The following is an 18,317-nucleotide window of genomic DNA, read 5'->3' on the forward strand; positions in this document are numbered from 1 at the left end:
AACTGACTGTATCATCATCAATATCAGTATCACCGTCATTTTTATCATCATCACCATCATAATCATTATCATCATTATTATTATCATCATCTCAAACCTGTGTATACTGGTGTTTTCATTTTTACTTCTTTAGTGTTTCTGTTTGCGTGTAAACTGGTAGTGTTTTGCTTTTTGTTTTGTATGTTTATTGTCCAAAGGACAGATTGTAAGGACAGGCCCAGCCTTAAAATTAATGTTTATCCTGGTAAAATGAAGTTCAATCTTAGTCTTCTTCTCCTGGTTCTTCTCCTTGTTGTTTTTCTTTTTTATCTTCTTGTTCTTGTTCTTGTTCTTGTTGTTGTTGTTGTTGTTGTTGTTGTTGTTGTTGTTGTTGTTGTTCTTCTTCTTCTTCTTCTTTTTCTTCCTTCTTCTTCTTCTTGTTCTTGTTCTTCTTGTTCTTGTTGTTGGTGGTTTTGGTGTTGTTGTTGTTGTTATTGTTGGTTTTGGTGTTGTTTTTGTTGGTTTTGGTGTTGTTGTTGTTGTTGTTGTTGTTGTTGTTACTGCTGGTGTTGTTGTTGATGTTGGTGTTTTGGTTCTTCTTCTTGTTGGTGTTGTTGTTGTTGTTGTTGTTGTTGTTGTTTTTCTTCTTCTTCTTCTTCTTCTTCTTCTTCTTCTTCTTCTTCTTCTTCTTCTTCTTCTTCTTCTTCTTCTGCGTTCATAGGCTGAAACTACAACATACATTCGTGTGGGTTTTTTTTGCACGAGTATGTTTTTAGCGTACAAGACCGTTTTTACCCCGCTATGTAGGCAGCCATACGCCGCTTTCGGTGGAAGCATGCTGGGCATTTTCGTGTTTTTTTTTTTTAACCAACAAACTCTGACATGGATTACAGGATCTGTTTTGTGCGCACTTGCTTGCGTGTACACACAAAGGGGGATAAGGCACTATCAGGTCTGCACACAAGTTGATCCGGGAGATCAACTCAAATCTACACCCGTAACCTACAATACGCGGCCGGGATTCGAACCCACGACATTCCGCATGGGAGGCCGCCGTCTTATACTCTAGGCAAATGCGTCCGTCATGAGTCGTTCTATTTATATTTAAAACAAGGAATCAAGAAATAAAACTGTTGTTCTTTTTAATGTGTTTATTGGTTTGATTTGTTGATATGTTGTTTCTTTTGTTCATAATGGCTTGTTCTGTCTGTCTGTTTGCATATGTCTCTCTTGGTCGGTCTGTCAGCCTTTGATTCTGTCTTTCTTTCTGATTGTTTTCTGTCTGTCTGTCTGTCTGTCTGTCTGTCTGTCTGTCTGTCTGTCTGTCTGTCTGTCTGTCTGTCTGTCTGTCTGTCTGTCTGTCAGCCTTTAATTCTGTCTTTCTTTCTGACTGTTTTCTGTCTGTCTGTCTGTCTGTCTGTCTGTCTGTCTGTCTGTCTGTCTGTCTGTCTGTCTGTCAGCCTTTGATTCTGTCTTTCTTTCTGATTGTTTTCTGTCTGTCTGTCTGTCTGTATATCTGTCCCTCTTGCGTTACGCATTTCTATAAACTTCTTTGTTAACACTGATTTTGTGTTTGTTTGAAGAGGCTGCACTTTCTGTGGCGTTGATAGCTGGAGTGACAGCCGGTGAGTCATACACTTCGGCTTGGTCACATGCATCTGCCAGTATGACCAATTAAGCGACACATTTGCCCAACGTGAAATGTGATAAACGAAGGGAAGTAAGCGCTATAAATGCATGCAGCATTTGTAATATCTCTAAACATATGTATATATGTAAACAGCGCTCTGCCTCATTTTTGTAAAAGAGTGTTAGTGTAAAATATTGCAGCAGTCAGGCAGGAACCTTGTTTAATCATTTAGTCACATGTTACTGACAGTTTTAACACAGACATACAATCGAGAGGTGATGCGTGTGTGTGTGCGTGTGTGCGTGTGTGTGTGTGTGTGTGTGTTTGTGTGTGTGTGTGTGTACGTGTGTGTGTGCGTGCGCGCGTGTGTGTGTGTGTGTGTGTGTGTGTGTGTGTGTGTGTGAGTGTGTGTGTGTGTGTGTGTGTGTGTATGTGCGTAGAACGAACTAACGAACAGACTAACGAACTCTCGAACAAACTAACGAACTACATGTATTCCATAATCTATCCTCCGCTTTTAATTCTAAATGTAGACTTGTTGACACCATTCCAAATTCTCGTCCCTAGGCTCGCTCATCGTCGTCTTCCTCGTCCTGTTCATCCTCGTCTTCGTGTTATGGCGCAGAGGTCTCGTCTTCCAGCAGCCAGGACGAATCAACAACCAACTCGCTCGAGTGAACTCCATCTACAGCACCTTCAATCCAAGCAGCAGGAAATCTGTCCATAGACAGAAGACACGACAAACTCACAGAGCGCGACAGGCTGTTCCCTCTGCCGCATATCCCGTAAGGTTCTACGAGTGGAAACAAGAAGATGGAGGGAAGAAAGGATTGAGGGAGAAGGAGAAGGAAGGAAGAAAGACAGACAGAGAGAAACAGAGACTGGAAAAAAAGGGAGAGAGAGAGAGAGAGAGAGAGAGAGAGAGAGAGAGAGAGAGAGAGAGAGAGAGAGAGAGCGAGAGAGAGAGAGAGAGAGAGAGAGAGAGAGAGAGAGAGAGAGAGAGAGAGAGAGATAGAAGGAATGGGAGACAGAGAGAGAGAGAGAGAGAGAGGGAATGAGAGACAGAGAGACAAAGCCACAGGCCAACACAGGCTGTTCCCTCTGCTGCATATCTCGTAAGGTTCTAAGAGTGAGAAAAAAAGGATGGAGGGAAGAAAGGACAGGGAAAGGGGAAAGACAGGGAGAGAGAGAGAGAGAGAGAGAGAGAGAGAGAGAGAGAGAGAGAGAGAGAGAGAGAGAGAGAGAGAGAGAGAGAGAGAGAGAGAGAGAGAGAGAGAGAGAGAGAGAGAGAGAGAGAGAGAGAGCAAGGGATGTTACTCTTTCACAGCCCGCACCAACCCGACACGATTATTCCCGAACATCGTTTATTCAATAATAGTGTCCTAAAAAAAGATATCATACATATTCGTCTGTTATAACATTAACTTTAAACAAGATCGCACACATATTCGTCTGTTATAACATTAACTTTAAACAAGATCGCACACATATTCGTCTGTTATACCATTAACTCTAGACAAGACCTCACACATAATCGTCTGTTATACCATTAACTCAAAACAAGATCTCACACATAACTATGCTGTTTGCAGAATAACGCCTACAAGCCCGACGAAGCCGAAGAAGACCCAGACGAATTGTACCTGTACGGAGAAATGACGTTTGAGAGCAGACAACCCTGGCAGCACAACGAGAGTAGTCTCACCCTGACGGACCACTTGACGAGGGGGAAGTTTGCCAACATCTACAAAGCCAGGCTCAAAACAGGCTCAGGGCCGTCTCGCATTGTGGCAGCTAAAATGCTGAAACGTAGGAGGGGGTGTGTGTGTGTGTGTGTGTGTGTGCGTGTGCGTGTGTGTGTGTGTGTGTGTATGTGTGTTTGTGTGTGTCTGTGAGTGTGTGTGTGGTTATGTGTGTGTGTGTGTGTGTGAGCGTGTGTGTGTAAGCGTGAACGCGCTCGCGGCGCGTGAGTGTGTGTGTGTGTGTACGATGTGAGTGTGTGTGTACCTGCGTGTTTAGTTAGTGCTATGTTTTTCCTACTGCTGTACTTGCGTGCCTTATGGTCCAAACGTCCCGTACTTGAAGCGTCCAAATAAAAGACGCGTCTTAAGCGTCAGACCTGTGATTTATCGTAATGCGGTATGTTGCTGGGTGGCCACACGCTTATTACGACTTATGGCATTTTCATAACGCGATTCAACTTCGCTCCGTACGACGTACGGAATTTCTCAGAGTAGACAACTAGTATAAAGTGTCCAGAGTGCTTAACGACTTTTTTCATAAGTCAATAACTTAGCGAAATTTTGAGCAAGACAACTGTATTGAAGTCCGCCATCTTGTTTGAAGACTCGCGCCGCGTGCAACGTGCCGCGAGCAGATGGCGTCACCGTCTGGCCTCTCCTGATTGATCAGCTCGCCACACGCTTTAAAAGTAAAAGAGAGTTCTAAGCTTATGATTGTAAGCCCTTTAGATTCATAAGGCGTTACGCAAATATGGCCTCCTGCATAACGCAGGACCGGGGCTTTATTGAACCTCGATTTCGTCCAAAGCCTGGTAACGGCTCTAGCCTACCTCAAAGCAAAAAGACATCGCTCTTGAACTATACGTCAGGTGTAAGTTCGCAAATTTCTTATAAAGGAGACAGCAAACGAAAACGCGTTACGAAAATAGCGCTTGTCTCGGTGCCTTGGCCATCGTGAGCAGTGGAACATCCCTGTAACACTAGTTTGACACGATCTAATTTACATGACATACACACGTGTAAGTAAATGGCTTTGTTGTGACATGAGCGTTCTCTATCAAGCATGTAGGATACTAAACATGATGTCTGTGATGTGCAGCGGCCTACAAGGAAGATGACATGCTGAAGATGACCGCCAAGATCAACTTCTTTGCCACACAGCTCGGAGATCACCCCAATGTGCTGGCCTTTGTTGGGGCTGTCTTGGACAACAAGAACTGTAAGTTTGTTTGTTTGTTTGTTTGCTTAACGCCCAGCCGACCACGAAGGGCCATATCAGGGCGGTGCTGCTTTGATATTTAACGTGCGCAATACACAAGACATAAGTCGCAGCACAGGCTTCATGTCTCACCCAGTCTCAGTAGGCCTATTCTGACATCGGACCAACCAGTCCTAGCACTAACCCCATAATGCCAGACGCCAGGCGGAGCAGCCACTAGATTGCCAATTTTAAAGTCTTAGGTATGACCCGGCCGGGGTTCGAACCCACGACCTCCCGATCATGGGGCGGACGCCTTACCACTAGGCCAACCGTGCCGGTTAACTGTAAGTTCAGTCACTCTGACTATTTTCTCATGGTGGAGCGGCCAGCGAAGGTTTGGGGTCGACTTAAAGGCAGCGGTTTTGTTCACTCAATAACTGTATGTTTTGGTAATGCTAAGTTTTTATAGATTCCAATGAGATCGATCGTCAATGTGGCACCTGGCAGCAGCTATGGGTAATTTTGTGTCAAAGCTAACCTACTAAATAACATTCTCAATCGAAACAGTACTTATCTCACGAACAGTACATTGCAAGTATGAGATTATGCAGAAAAAAAAACCCAGCAGCAAGCCAGATGAAAGCTGTTAAAGAAAAACGAATCGGTATTTTGTAACTATAGCCTACATACGTCATACTCTAGTGCCTTCGGTTTCTTCTTCTGTTTCTTATTTCTGGTGGATCCTACCGTCCTTTAGTTTTGGCCTTTTGGTCGATTTTGTAGTGTTACTGAGAGCGTTCTGTAATGTAAATCTCTACAAAACTCATACGTTATTCAGGATAATGTACCTGGCTTTGGGTTGCCGCAAGCTGTGAACAGTTTTCTTTTCAACTGCCACGACTTATAAGAGATATACCCCCTAAGTAAGGAGACAAAAATCAATTTGTCAGAACCATTCGTTTGCCAAAGCATAATTACACTCACAGATACTTTCTGCACTTTTTTTGCAATTCTAACTAAGTAGAAGCATATCTGGGATATTCCTAGAATCTTTAATTTGCAACAAAGTAATTCAAACGAAGTGTATTCAGGACAGTCAAATAAACAGCAGTACTCTTTGTACATATAAGGCTTTTGGCAATTGTCCCTGTCTTGTGAAGAAAAAACAAACGATTTTGGAAGCAAGATCTTACAGGGGGTGAATTCAGGTGTACAATGATTGATTGTCACCAAGGGGGCCCCGTGCTGGCCACAGAGCTGTGCGAGGGAAGGCAGATGGACAAGTGGCTGCTCTCTCTCTCTCTCTCTCTCTCTCTCTCTCTCTCTCTCTCTCTCTCTCTCTCTCTCTCTCTCTCTCTCTCTCTCTCTCTCTCTCTCTCTCTCTCTCTCTCTCTCTCTCTCTCTCTCTCTCTCTTTCTCTCTCTCTATCTCTGAGTCAGATCATATGCCAATTGAATTGCATGTTACGTTCCCATGTGATAATGTTTATTATGATATGCGTGAGAATGCAGACTGCTTTATTGAAAAGTATGTGTGGGATAGCAGGAAGGCAGGAACGTATGTGAATTTGATGTGTGCAGATGATATGTGTGCAAGGTTAGAGTCTGCCCAAAATATGATTGAATCTGATATGAATGGAGCTTTGGAATTATTTAACACTTGTGTTAAAGAAAGTGCTGACTGCATGAAGAAAAGAATTTATTTGAAGTCAAATAATCAATCGGATGATTGGTTCGATCAGGAGTGTAGAATAACCCGAAAAAATGTGTGGAGGTTGTTAAGCAGATGTAATCAGCCTGAAGACATTCACGCTCGCAATGTTTATTGTTTAGCCAGACGGGAATATAAAAACATGTTAGAAAGAAAGAAAAGATTGTATAATGATTTGACATTACAAAAACTTATTGACTCTGTAAATGATCAACAAGAATTTTGGAATATAATGCATAAATTATCCTCAAAACGAAAACAAATAAAGAACAACATACCAGTTGATACCTGGTTTCAGCATTTCAAAGTATTATTGGAAAAAGATGTAATTGAGGCTGAAGAAATAGAATATGAAGACGATGAAGGTATTTTGAATCGTCCTATTTCAAAAGAAGAAGTTTTGATTGCAATGAGAAAGTTAAAACCTCAAAAGTCTGCTGGGCCTGATGAAATAATAGGAGAACTGTTGAAAAATGTTTTTTCTCCAGGGATTGACTTTTTGGTACACTTGTTTAATTTTTTGTTTTCCAAGGGTGTATTTCCAGAAAGTTGGACAGAGTCCATTGTTATCCCTTTGTTTAAGAAAGGCGATGTGAATGATCCAAATAATTATCGTGGAATTTCGCTGTGTAATGTTAGTAGCAAGGTCTATAGTACTGTGATTAATAACAGGTTGCAAGAATGGATTGAATGTAATAACAGTACGGGGGAATATCAAGCTGGTTTTAAGAAGAATTATTCCACTATTGATCATATGTTTACACTTTTGGCCTTTGTACAGAAACAATTTTCTTTGAATCGTAAGCTGTATGTTGCCTTTATAGATTTTGAGAAAGCGTTTGATTCCATCAATAGAGCTTTGCTCTGGCCAATTCTGTTAAAAACGGTATAAAAGGGAAACTCTGTAGGTGTGTGAAGAGTATGTATGATAATGTAAAAATAAAAGTGAGATGTGGAGCAAAGTTTACGGATTATATTAATTGTACATTTGGTGTTAAACAGGGCGATGTAAGTAGCCCAGTTTTATTTTCTCTCTTTATTAATGAATTAGCACTTGAGATAATTGAGAATGGAAGACATGGTGCCACATTTACTGATGACTATTTGGAATTGTTTATTCTTTTGCTTGCTGATGATTTATTGTTGTTATCAGAGACTGTTGTGGGTCTGCAGAATCAGTTAAATAATTTACGCAGGGCAGTGTCTTCTCTTCATTTAAAGGTAAACATGAGTAAAAGTAACATTATTGTGTTTAGGAAGAGTGGATATTTGAGTGCAAGGGAAAGATGGACATATGAGGGTGATATATTACCAGTTGTAAACGTGTATAAGTATTTAGGAATATTGTTTTCAACTCGACTTAGTTTTACTGCTGCCTGTGGCGATCTCTCAAGCCGGGCCAAAAATGCTCTGATGTGTATTATACAAAGATTATCTGTGCTTAATAATAATAGTTTTGATGTTTTTTTGAAGTTGTTTGATTCCCAAGTACAACCAATATTACAGTATGGTGCTGAGATATGGGGACTGGATAAGGCTGCTCTGCAGTGTGAGAAAGTCCATTTATTTGCACTGAAGAAGTTCTTAGGAGTTCGAATGCGAACACCTAATGATCTTGTATATGGCGAGACAAACAGATATCCGATATATTTGAATTCTATTTTAAGATGCATTAGCTACTGGTTGAAATTATTAAAGATGGAGGCGCACAGACTTCCTCGTAAATCCTACGAAATGTTGTATAAAATGGATGAAAGTGGTAAAACTAACTGGGCCTCAGGTGTCCGTTGTAAATTGTATGAGTACGGTTTTGGTTTTGTGTGGCTAAATCAGGGCGTTGTTAATGAAAAAGATTTGTTGCGTGTTTTTAGGGAAAGGTTGATCGATTGCAGATGGCAAGAGTGGGATTATCATGTACAAAATAGTGATAGATTTGCTGTTTATCGGACATTTTGTACTGTACATGACATTAAACCCTATCTTTTGTCGAATATGGATAGGCATCTAAAGTTTATTATGACCAGGTTTCGATTCAGCATTTCAGAAATTGCAGTGCATGCTTACCGACATAGAAAACATAATGCCGATGATTTGATGTGTCCTCTTTGTAAACAAAACCAAGAAGATGAAGTCCATTTTGTTTTGTGTTGTCCATACTATAACAAATTAAGAGAAAAATTGATCCCATTTAAATATTATAAGAACCCAAGCATTTTCCGACTCAGCTTGCTTTTAGCATCACCTCAAGAAACTGTTGTCAGAAATGTATCCCTGTATTTGTATAAAGCCTTTAAATTAAGAGATGTTGTAACCTCATAGTTAAATGCCGTGTAATGTATGTGTTGTGCGATTATTATTTTGTACCTTTTTTGTGTACATCTGTTGAGTTTAATTTATATGCAATGTGAACCGTTTGTTCACACCCCTTCATAAGGGGCTATGGCCTATTGAATAAACTATCTGCGTCTATCTGCGTCTGCGTCTCTCTCTTTCTCTCTCTCTTTCTCTCTCTCCTTCTCTCCCCCACCCTTCTCTATCTCTCTCTCTCACTCTCTCTCTCTCTCTCTCTCATTCTCTCTCCCTCTCTCTCTCTCCTTCTCTCCCCCACCCTTCTCTATCTCTCTCTCTCTCCCTCCCCCTCCCTCTCTCTCATTCTCTCTCCCTCTCTCTTTCTCTCTCTTCTTCTCTCCCCCACCCTTCTCTATCTCTCTCTCACTCTCTCTCTCTCTCTCATCTCTCTCTCTCTCACTCTTTTTTTCTCTCTCTCTCTCTCTCTCTCCCTCTCTCTCTCTCTCTCTCTCTGTCTCTCTCTCTCTAAAACAGATGATTGGTTGTCCCACAGGGGGCCCAGTGCTGGCCACAGAGCTGTGCCAGGGAGGGCAGATGGACAAGTGGCTGGTCAGTCACAAAGGCCAGGTGGAAGCCGACACACTGGACACACTCAGAGACTTTGCTGCGGGCATCACTAACGGCATGGCTTACTTGGCTGGAAAACAGGTGTTCACAAGTTGTCTTTTCTTCTTTCGTCGAGTACATAAATAGCATTCGTAATTGTGCAAATAGTGTACATCTTCAAAACTTTTGTTCAAAAGCGTTTGTTTTTTATTGGCGTTCTTGCTTTTTGCTACAACGATTATATCGAATTTAAATAAATAAAACACGTGTGTAAATCAAAATAAATAAATAACACAATAGACGAGATCCGGAAATAACTCTTCCGGGTTTGAATTGTTTGTAAAAGAGTAAATACAGTACAGTATACCCTCCTCAGGGGCGGATCAGTTGCTTTGTAAGGGGGGGGGGGGGGGGGCACTTTGAATCGAAAGTGAATGTGATGGTGCCCGAATTTGCTAGGGGGGTCCGGGGGCATGCTCCCCCCGGAAAAAATGTTTGCCCAAAGAAGCAAAATGGTGCCATCTGGTGCCATTTGAACTTAGAAATAGTCATAGAATCAGCATAGAAAAATCTTTTTTTTTTCCTTCTTCTTTTTTTCTTCTTTTTTTTTTTCTTCTTCTTTTTTTTTTCTTTTTTTTTTCGGGGGGGGGGCCCCTGTGCCCCCCCCCCCCTCGTCCGCCCCTGCTCCTTTTAAATGTGACAAGCAATCCACAGGCCAATCACTAGTGAGGGATGTGTCTGAAACACAGGCCAATCACTTGCGAGGGATGTGTCTGAAACACAGGCCAATCACTAGCGAGGGATGTGTCTGAAACACAGGCCAATCACTAGCAAGGGGTGTGTCTGAAACACAGGCCAATTTAGCGAGGGATGTGTCTGAAACACAGGCCAATCACTAGCGAGGGATGTGTCTGAAACACAGGCCAATCACTAGCGAGGGATGTGTCTGAAACACGAGGACAAGAAGCACGTGTACACGGGTTGTCTCACTAACAGCAAGGTTTTCCACTTACATTACAATTCATACAAACTCCAAATATCGTCTATTGAGGATGAAAAGTATTTATTTATTTGCCTGTTTTTCTGGTAAACGCCAGTATATTGGTTCTGCATAATGTGTCTTACTCTTGTTTGTTTGTTTGTTTGTTTGTTTGTTTGTTTGTTTGCTTAACGCCCAGCCGACCACGAAGGGCCATATCAGGGCGGTGCTGCTTTGACATATAACGTGCGCCACACACAAGACAGAAGTCGCAGCACAGGCTTCATGTCTCACCCAGTCACATTATTCTGACACCGGACCAACCAGTCCTAGCACTAACCTCATAATGCCAGACGCCAGGCGGAGCAGCCACTAGATTGCCAATTTTAAAGTCTTAGGTATGACCCGGCCGGGGTTCGAACCCACGACCTCCCGATCACGGGGCGGACGCCTTACCACTAGGCCAACCGTGCCGGTCTTACTCTTGTTGAAAATGTCCCATCTATGTATGTTTTGTTATAGTATTCTATTTTTTTAAATGACTATATGCATGCTTATGAATAAGAAATGAAAATAATATTCGAGTTTCCCAATTTCTTCAGGTTCCCACATTTGTGTAATCCAGGCTATGTTGTTGTAAGGTAGACACAGCAAATTAGACTGTCCCAAGTCGTCTTACATTCTTACTTTTTTTTCTCCCAAACAAATCAGGAGAATGTTCGAAATGAAGAGAGTTGGGACTTTTTGACCGGCTAGCGAAGTCCAAAAAAAACAAACACACACACACCTCACGTTGAGTCTTTCTTGGATGTTATTAAAACTAGAGCTTTCAAACGTTGCATGCACATCTTTAAAAGTATACTCCAGGTCTAGCTAACCTCGTTCCATGTTAGGGTTACTGTGGGGTCAAGTTCAGATGAATGAATGAAAAACAACATTCTTGTCTTTAAACATTGTAAAGCTAGATCTTGGAAGTAAGACATTACTACTTTGTATGGAGGTAGATCAGCAGTTTCTTTTTCATGGATTCTTATTAGGCCAAACAAAAATATATGTTGGTTTAGGGTAACCCGACCGACCCTATAATTTTCCCGCTGACCATAAAACTTGTTTTTCATTTTAAAAAAAACAAAAACAAACTGTTGGCACATTTTGCGAACCATACCCAGACTAAGGAAAGTAACCTCCTTTAAAATCGACTAAATAAAAAAACAGTATTATTTTTAAAAAGGCAGATCTACCCACCCTATCTTTTTTTGTCACGTTACCCTGAACCAACAAATATTTTTGTTTGGCCTTATGTATTTTTGTTTGTTTGTTCGTTCATGGGCTGAAACTCCCACGGCTTTTACGTGTATGACCGTTTTTACCCCGCCATTTAGGCAGCCATACGCCGCTTTCGGAGGAAGCATGCTGGGTATTTTCGTGTTTCTATAACCCACCGAACAGGATCTTTTTCGTGCGCACTTGGTCTTGTGCTTGCGTGTACACACGGGGGTGTTCGGACACCGAGGAGAGTCTGCACACAAAGTTGACTCTGAGAAATAAATCTCTCGCCGAACGTGGGGACGAACTCACGCTGACAGCGGCCAACTGGATACAAATCCAGCGCGCTACCGACTGAGCTACATCCCCGCCCGGCCTTATGTATGACGAAGGTGAGTCATACGAGCATTTACTGTTTTTTTTTTTTTTTTTTTTTTTTTTTTTTTTTTTGGAAAGCCATTAATTTATTAACAAACAAGCCGCCAAGCGTTCTAATTCACACCCTTTTTTTTTTTTTTTTTTTTTTTTCTTTTTTTTAAATTACTGTTTTGTTCTTTTTGTACAGATTCTTCACAGGCGGCTGGCAGCTCGCAATGTCCTACTGACAGACAAGTTGCAGGTCAAGGTCGCTGGCTTCGGACCTCAAGAAAAGGAGGTGGATGAAAAGAAGCAGGTGATAAAGTTGTGTTTATTATATCGTGCATGCCCATTTGTTTTATATCATTTTCGGAGATTGTGATACTTGTGTGACGGAATATGTGTTTTCAATGCAGAAAGAGTACAATGCACTGTAAGACAAAGTGTTGCTTAGTTCCAGAACTCAAAGGTTCGGGGGCCGGGGGGGGGGGGGGGGAGGGGATAAATATCATTTTATTTTTTCAGTGTAATATTTTTGGTTACTGAGGCTGCATTCCAGTGTTGCATGCAAGTATGCGCATATGCCAGAATGTGACTGTGTCCGTGTGTGTGTGTGTGTGTGTGCTGTGTGTGTGTGTGTGTGTGTGTGAGTGTGTGCGTGCGTGCGTGCGTGTGTGTGTGTGTGTGTGTGTGTGTGTGTGTGTGTGTGTGTGCGTCTGTATTTGTGTGTGTGTGCGTATGCGCGACAGAGAGCTTGTACTATGCATGAATGTGGCTGTGTGCGTCTTTAGGAGGAATTGTTAAATAAAGACCCTTCTTCTGTGTATTGCAGACCCGAATCCCGGCCAAGTGTGTTTCTCTAGATATGTGTATCGGTGTGCGTGTGTGCACGTGAGTCTGTATGTATGTATGTGTGACTGTCTGTCTGCGTCTAGTAGGAATGGTTAAATGATGACTTTCTTTGTGTATATCTCAGACCCGTATCCCGGCCAAGTGTTTTGAATGCGTGTGTATGTGTGTGTATGGCTGTGCGTGTGTGTGCGTATGCGTGACAGAGAGCGTGTATGCATGTTTGTGTCTGTCTGCGCCTAGGAAGAATTGCTAAAAGAAGACTCTTCACTGTACATGTCAGACCCGTATCCCGGCCAAGTGGGCTGCCCCAGAGATACTCCGTGACGAACGTCACACGGAGAAGAGTGACGTCTGGTCCTACGGTGTTGTGTTGTGGGAAATCTTCAGCATGGGTGAGAGAGAACAAATCTTTAATTGTCTAAGGCCACAGCCCCTTACAATAGTGGTTAAAATAACAGCAATAATATCTGCACATTATAGTCACGCATAAAATACATGTCACTGAACCTGATTTATAAGGGTTCGTCTCTTCTGTAACATGAAGAACACAAATCTGCTGAAGCTGTTCATCACATTATCCTCATTACTGCCACAGAAATACACAAGTTGTTGTTGCAGCGTCTTAGAGTTCGAGATTTTCAAATACTTTGCTCGAAGGTCTTGATAAAAAGGACATAAAAATACAACATGGTGTTCATCTTCTTTAGAGAGAGAGAGAGAGAGAGAGAGAGAGAGAGAGAGAGAGAGAGAGAGAGAGAGAGAGAGAGAGAGAGAGAGAGAGAGAGAGAGAGAGAGAGAGAGAGAGAGAGAGAGAGAGAGAGAGAGTGAGAGAGAGAGTGAGAGAGAGAGAGAGAGAGTGAGAGAGGTACCCAGAGAGAGAGAGAAGGAAACAGAGAGACACAGACACAGAGAGAGAGATTTACACTGACACATAATTTACTGTGATGCTGACAGCGAGAAAGAAAGAGAGAGAGAGAGTGTATGTGTGTGTGTGTATGTGTGTGTGTGTGCTAGCGTTTGTATGTGTGTGTTTGTGTGTGCATGCGCGCATGTTTGTGTGTGTGTGTGTATGTGTGTGTGTGTGTATGTGTGTGTGTGTGTATGTGTGTGTGTGTGTATGTGTGTGTGTATGTGTGTGTGTATGTGTGTGTGTGTGTGTGTGTGTGTATGTGTTGTCTGATCCTATGGTGTTGTTTCAGGTCAAGTTCCGTATTCAGGCATTCACTCCAAGGAGATCGGCGCAAAGCTCAAGGGAGGCTACCGCATGGAGAAACCTGAATACGCAGACAACACGTATGCTTCTCATTACTTACCTCCCTTCAACCGCAAGCTCGGTCGACCCACGCCCTATTTCGTTTTATCTGCCCCGCTTTTCCTCACAATTTGTTTTTGTGAGGGTCGGTGTGCCTGCCTACAACTATGTTGTTTATGTGGAAGACTAGTATTCATATACATTGCAGTAATTATTCATCTATCACGCGAATAACAACTATCTTAAACAAATCCAGAATGTTACAGTCTGTCTCAGTTTCTGACTACATTTTTTTAAGAGGGGTTTGGAGAGGGGTTTCGCGGGGGGGGGGGGGGGGGGGGGGGGGGGGGGGGGGGGGGGGGGGTCTATAAATCCTGTTGCGCGAGCGATATCCATACATTTTGTTGTTGTTGTTGTTGTTGTTGTTGTTGTTGTTGTTGTTTCTTCAAGGAAACAATTTTCATAATTAATTGCCTGAATCAACTGCGATTTCCTGAGTCACAGGCAGAGAATCGAGAAGAAAATCATACACATTGAGAAGCTGCATTAACACTGCATTCTCGCGGAACGTTGAAACGAAAAAGGAGTGTCAAATGGTTGGTAAATATGAAGCAACTACTTTGCTTATATCAGTTATTACTTCTTTGTACTGACTGGAGTGTCACCAATATCACAAGAATTATATCTACCGCTTAACACACATCGCAGGCATTGCAATAAATTATAAAACAATGTTGAAAAAACAAACAGTGCACAGCTTCACAGATCTGCCCATTAAATGTATCGTGTGTTTGTTTGTGTGTGTGTGTGTGTGTGTGTGTGTGTGTGTGTGTGTGTGTGTGTGTGTGTGTGCGTGTGTGGGTGCGTGCGTGCGTGCGTGTGTGCGTGTGTGTGTGTGTGTGTGTGTGTTCGTGTGTGTACCACAGGTACTACAACATTATGCGGACTTGCTGGGCGGAGGAACCAGAGGGGAGACCCACCTTCAACAATCTTTGTTCTCAACTGGGCACTGACCACTATGACGTCAACTATTATGACGTCAATCAGCTCAAGTCATAAATTGCATCAGACTGATAGCACTTTCAAGTTGGGGGATCTGCTAGACAAGGGAAGTAAGGTCTATAAAATGCATAAGGCATGTGTGATAAAGTAAGTACGAGTTAATCGTTGTTCGAGATGTGTGTTTACTGACAGTGATTGTGGGACATTATTCGAGTCTTTGCTCTTCAATTTTCAGCTGTTACCCGCCTCGTGTTTTCGATGTTTTGAAATGTGATTGTGAGGACTCTGCTCGGCATTGTGTCATATTATGGTTATAATCCATCGGATGCTCCTAGACATCGATATGTTATTGCGAATTGAGAAACTGATCTACCGGTCGTTAATGTTAACCTGCGAAAACGTCAAGTCATTACGTATACGTTATTTCCAGCCATATCGGAAAGACATGTTACAATAATTCAATTAGAAACCCATCATTACAACAAACGTAAACGAGGGATTATCATTATGTCCAAAAGTGCCTCGGCTGATGTTACAGTTCATGGAATAATGTAGTTTTGAAACAATGTTACAAAGCATGATTGTGGTTTGCAGGGCCGGACCTGATGGGGGGGGGGGGGGGGGGGGGTGGTGTTTAACTGCGAAAGTCAGATCTTGCTGCAACACTTTTGAAGGGGAAACATGTTAGTATAAGGGAAGTAACCCCCTTTTGTAAGTGTTGCAAGGTGGTTTATCTGAATATTCCCCTTGCTTTATTACCATCGTGTCTAAATATAATCTGAACCACTTAAACCTCAAACTAAGTTTGATCTCTACCTAAATGATAATAATTATTATAGACTTTATGATCGGCACTGAGCCTGACAAAAAAAGGCAGGCGTAATAGATATTTTGTTTTGGTACGTGTTTTTGTTTTGTTTTTGTATTACCTTTCTTCTTCAGCGTTCAACAAGAATTCTGTTATAGAAAATAAATTTGTGCAGAATTTCTGATGTCTGTAAAGCATACTGACTGCAAGGATTGTGTGTGTTCAAGGGCTATTTGCTGTGCTAAACCTGCTTTGAAGTGCTTTGTAAATATGCTAAATAATTAAATGAAATGTAATCTTCAAACATGCAGTTATCCTAGAAAAAGGCTCTTCTGGGTCACAGTTATGCATCTCTTCATCATCGTATTTTATTCAATTCTAGTGAATATGCATTGGTTTTTTTAAGTTAAACAAAAACCGTATGATTCAGGAATCCAAACCTCGAGTCTTGCAAGAGCATGCTCATTCCATGCTGTGTGAGGTTGAAACGCACTTCAAAGCCAAAGGCAATGTTCATTAGGCCTAAAAAAAAAAAAATAGGTGTGGTTACGGTAACCCGACCTACCCTATTTTTAGGGGCCGACCCTATAACTTTTTATTACATTTGTCAAAAAAATTAAAAAAACACAAGAAAACGAGTGCAGAAAACGCAATGAAAGCGAAAGCGCCCGAGTCGCACACTTATTTCCCTGTCAAGTAGGTTTAATTTGTACACATTAGAAAAAAAAGTTAAAAAAAAAGTGATTGCCTACCTTCCTACCCTATATTTTTTGGCTATGTTACCGTGACCACACCTATTTTTTTTATTTTTTTGGCCTTAGAGGCAATATCGTCTCAACAGACTACCCAACACTACGCTTTAGTTTGAATTATTGCACTGGCGTTCAGGCACGTTAGTCTTATATGCTAAGGCATTCCTCATATGTGACCCTCCACCACGAAATGAGTCACATGTCACCTTTGCCTGATTTTCATATTTTTACATTTTCCTAACGAGTTTTGTATGCTCTATCCAGTGGTGAAAACCGTTTCAGAAAAGAGCAAAAACTGTTTGAGTTATAAGCCTGTCACCTAGGTGACCCTCACACTGTTGCCAGACACTCCCCGGACTTATATTAAGCCTGGCGCAGAACCGCGCGAGGTGACATGCGACTCATTTCGTGGTGGAGGGTCACATAATGTGCAAGTAGGGGCCCGGTAGCTCAATTGGTACGGGTCAATTCAATGTGCAGACCCAGAGACGGAAGCCATGTCCCACCCCCGTGTCACTACAATGGCACGTAAAAGACATCGGTCATTCTGCCATAACTGCAGATGGCTGATACCACCTAAACACGCATACACTTGTGTATCTCATCTACAGCCGTGAGGGCGGAAAAACTCGAATTATCATATAACCTATGTTATGTTCTTAAGAGGCGAAATATTTAGCCTGTAGGACAGTAAGCCTTATCTCTTTCCTTTTTACATCTAGTCACGTTTTGACTAAATGTTTTAACATAGAGGGGGAATCGAGACTAGGGTCGTGGTGTATGTGCGTGAGTGTGTGTGTGTGTGTGTGTGTGTGTGTGTGTATACGTGTAGAGCGATTCACAGAAAACTACTGGACTGATCTTCATGAAACTTTATATGAGTTCCTGAGTATAATATCCTCGGAATTTGTTTTCGTTATTTTGATTTAATGTATTTGATGACGTCATATTCGGCTTTTTTTTTTAAAGTTGAGTCCGCACTGTCACGCCCTCATTTTTCGATCAAATAGATTGAAATTTTGGTCAAGCAATTTTTGACAAAGGCCGGACTATGGTATTTCATTTCAGCTTGGAGGCTTAACAATTAAATTATGAGTTTTGTCATTAAAAATCTGAAAATTGTAATTATTTTTTTATTTTTATAAAACGATCCACAAATAATGTCATCTTATTCTTCATCATTTTCTGATTCCAAAAACATATAAATATGTCATATTTGGATTAAAAACAAGCTCTACAAATTAAATATATAAAAATTATGATTAAAATTAAATTTCCGGAATCGATTTAAAAACAATTTCATCTTATTTTTTGTCGGTTCCTGATTCCAAAAACATATAGATGTGATATATTTGAATAAAAAACAAGCTCAGAAAGTTTAAAAAAAAACCAGAGATACAGAAAAGCGTGCTATCCTGCTCAGCGCAACCATTACCGCGCTATTCTGGCTAGTCAATGTCACTGCCTTTGCTACGAGCGGTAGACTGACGATGCTACGAGTATACGGTCTGGGTGAAACAAATACAGTGCGTTCACCTTCATTCTGTGAGTACGACAGCTTGACTAAATGTTGTATTTTCGCCTTACGCGACTTGTTTAAAATGTGGAGGTGTGTTCTATTTCAAACTCAAAACTGAGCCAGGGATCGCGCTAGCTTTTTAAAAAACGCGTAAGTCATACGCAACGAAACGAAAAAAACGCGTCACGGACCAATATTTTTGCGTACTACGAAAACACGTACAGACACAAACAAAACACGCACGAAAGACTTAAAGACACTCCTTACCTAAATACGGCGAGTTTTCCTGTCGAACTCCGCGCACGCCTGTCGAATAACACCCCTGCTGTCTCCAACCTTCGGGCCTTGCGAGTTTGTTTCCCGCTCTAATACG

The 18,317-nt window shown here is 41.7% G+C and overlaps 1 protein-coding gene and 1 long non-coding RNA gene across 2 annotated transcripts in view; both read left to right on the forward strand.

Annotated features, from left to right (window-relative positions):
* Positions 1-1,525: 1,525 nt before the first annotated feature.
* LOC138950455 (tyrosine-protein kinase receptor Tie-1-like) lies at positions 1,526-15,246 on the forward strand. Its single transcript, XM_070322185.1, has 9 exons — positions 1,526-1,604; positions 2,177-2,394; positions 3,202-3,418; positions 4,451-4,570; positions 9,105-9,259; positions 11,968-12,075; positions 12,892-13,003; positions 13,811-13,904; positions 14,790-15,246. The coding sequence occupies exons 3-9, from the start codon at positions 3,265-3,267 to the stop codon at positions 14,920-14,922; spliced, it is 876 nt and encodes a 291-aa protein (XP_070178286.1). The 5' UTR covers positions 1,526-1,604; positions 2,177-2,394; positions 3,202-3,264; the 3' UTR covers positions 14,923-15,246.
* A 2,319-nt stretch (positions 15,247-17,565) lies between these two features.
* The window catches only part of LOC138950459 (uncharacterized), a 138,210-nt gene continuing 137,458 nt past the window's right edge, over positions 17,566-18,317 (forward strand). The window contains exon 1 of the long non-coding RNA XR_011450667.1: positions 17,566-18,034. This is a non-coding gene — a long non-coding RNA (uncharacterized lncRNA). The remainder of the gene's footprint in view (positions 18,035-18,317) is intronic.

This window comes from Littorina saxatilis, linkage group LG16 (genome assembly GCF_037325665.1).
Source record: "Littorina saxatilis isolate snail1 linkage group LG16, US_GU_Lsax_2.0, whole genome shotgun sequence".
Classification (NCBI taxonomy): Eukaryota; Metazoa; Mollusca; class Gastropoda; order Littorinimorpha; family Littorinidae; genus Littorina; species Littorina saxatilis.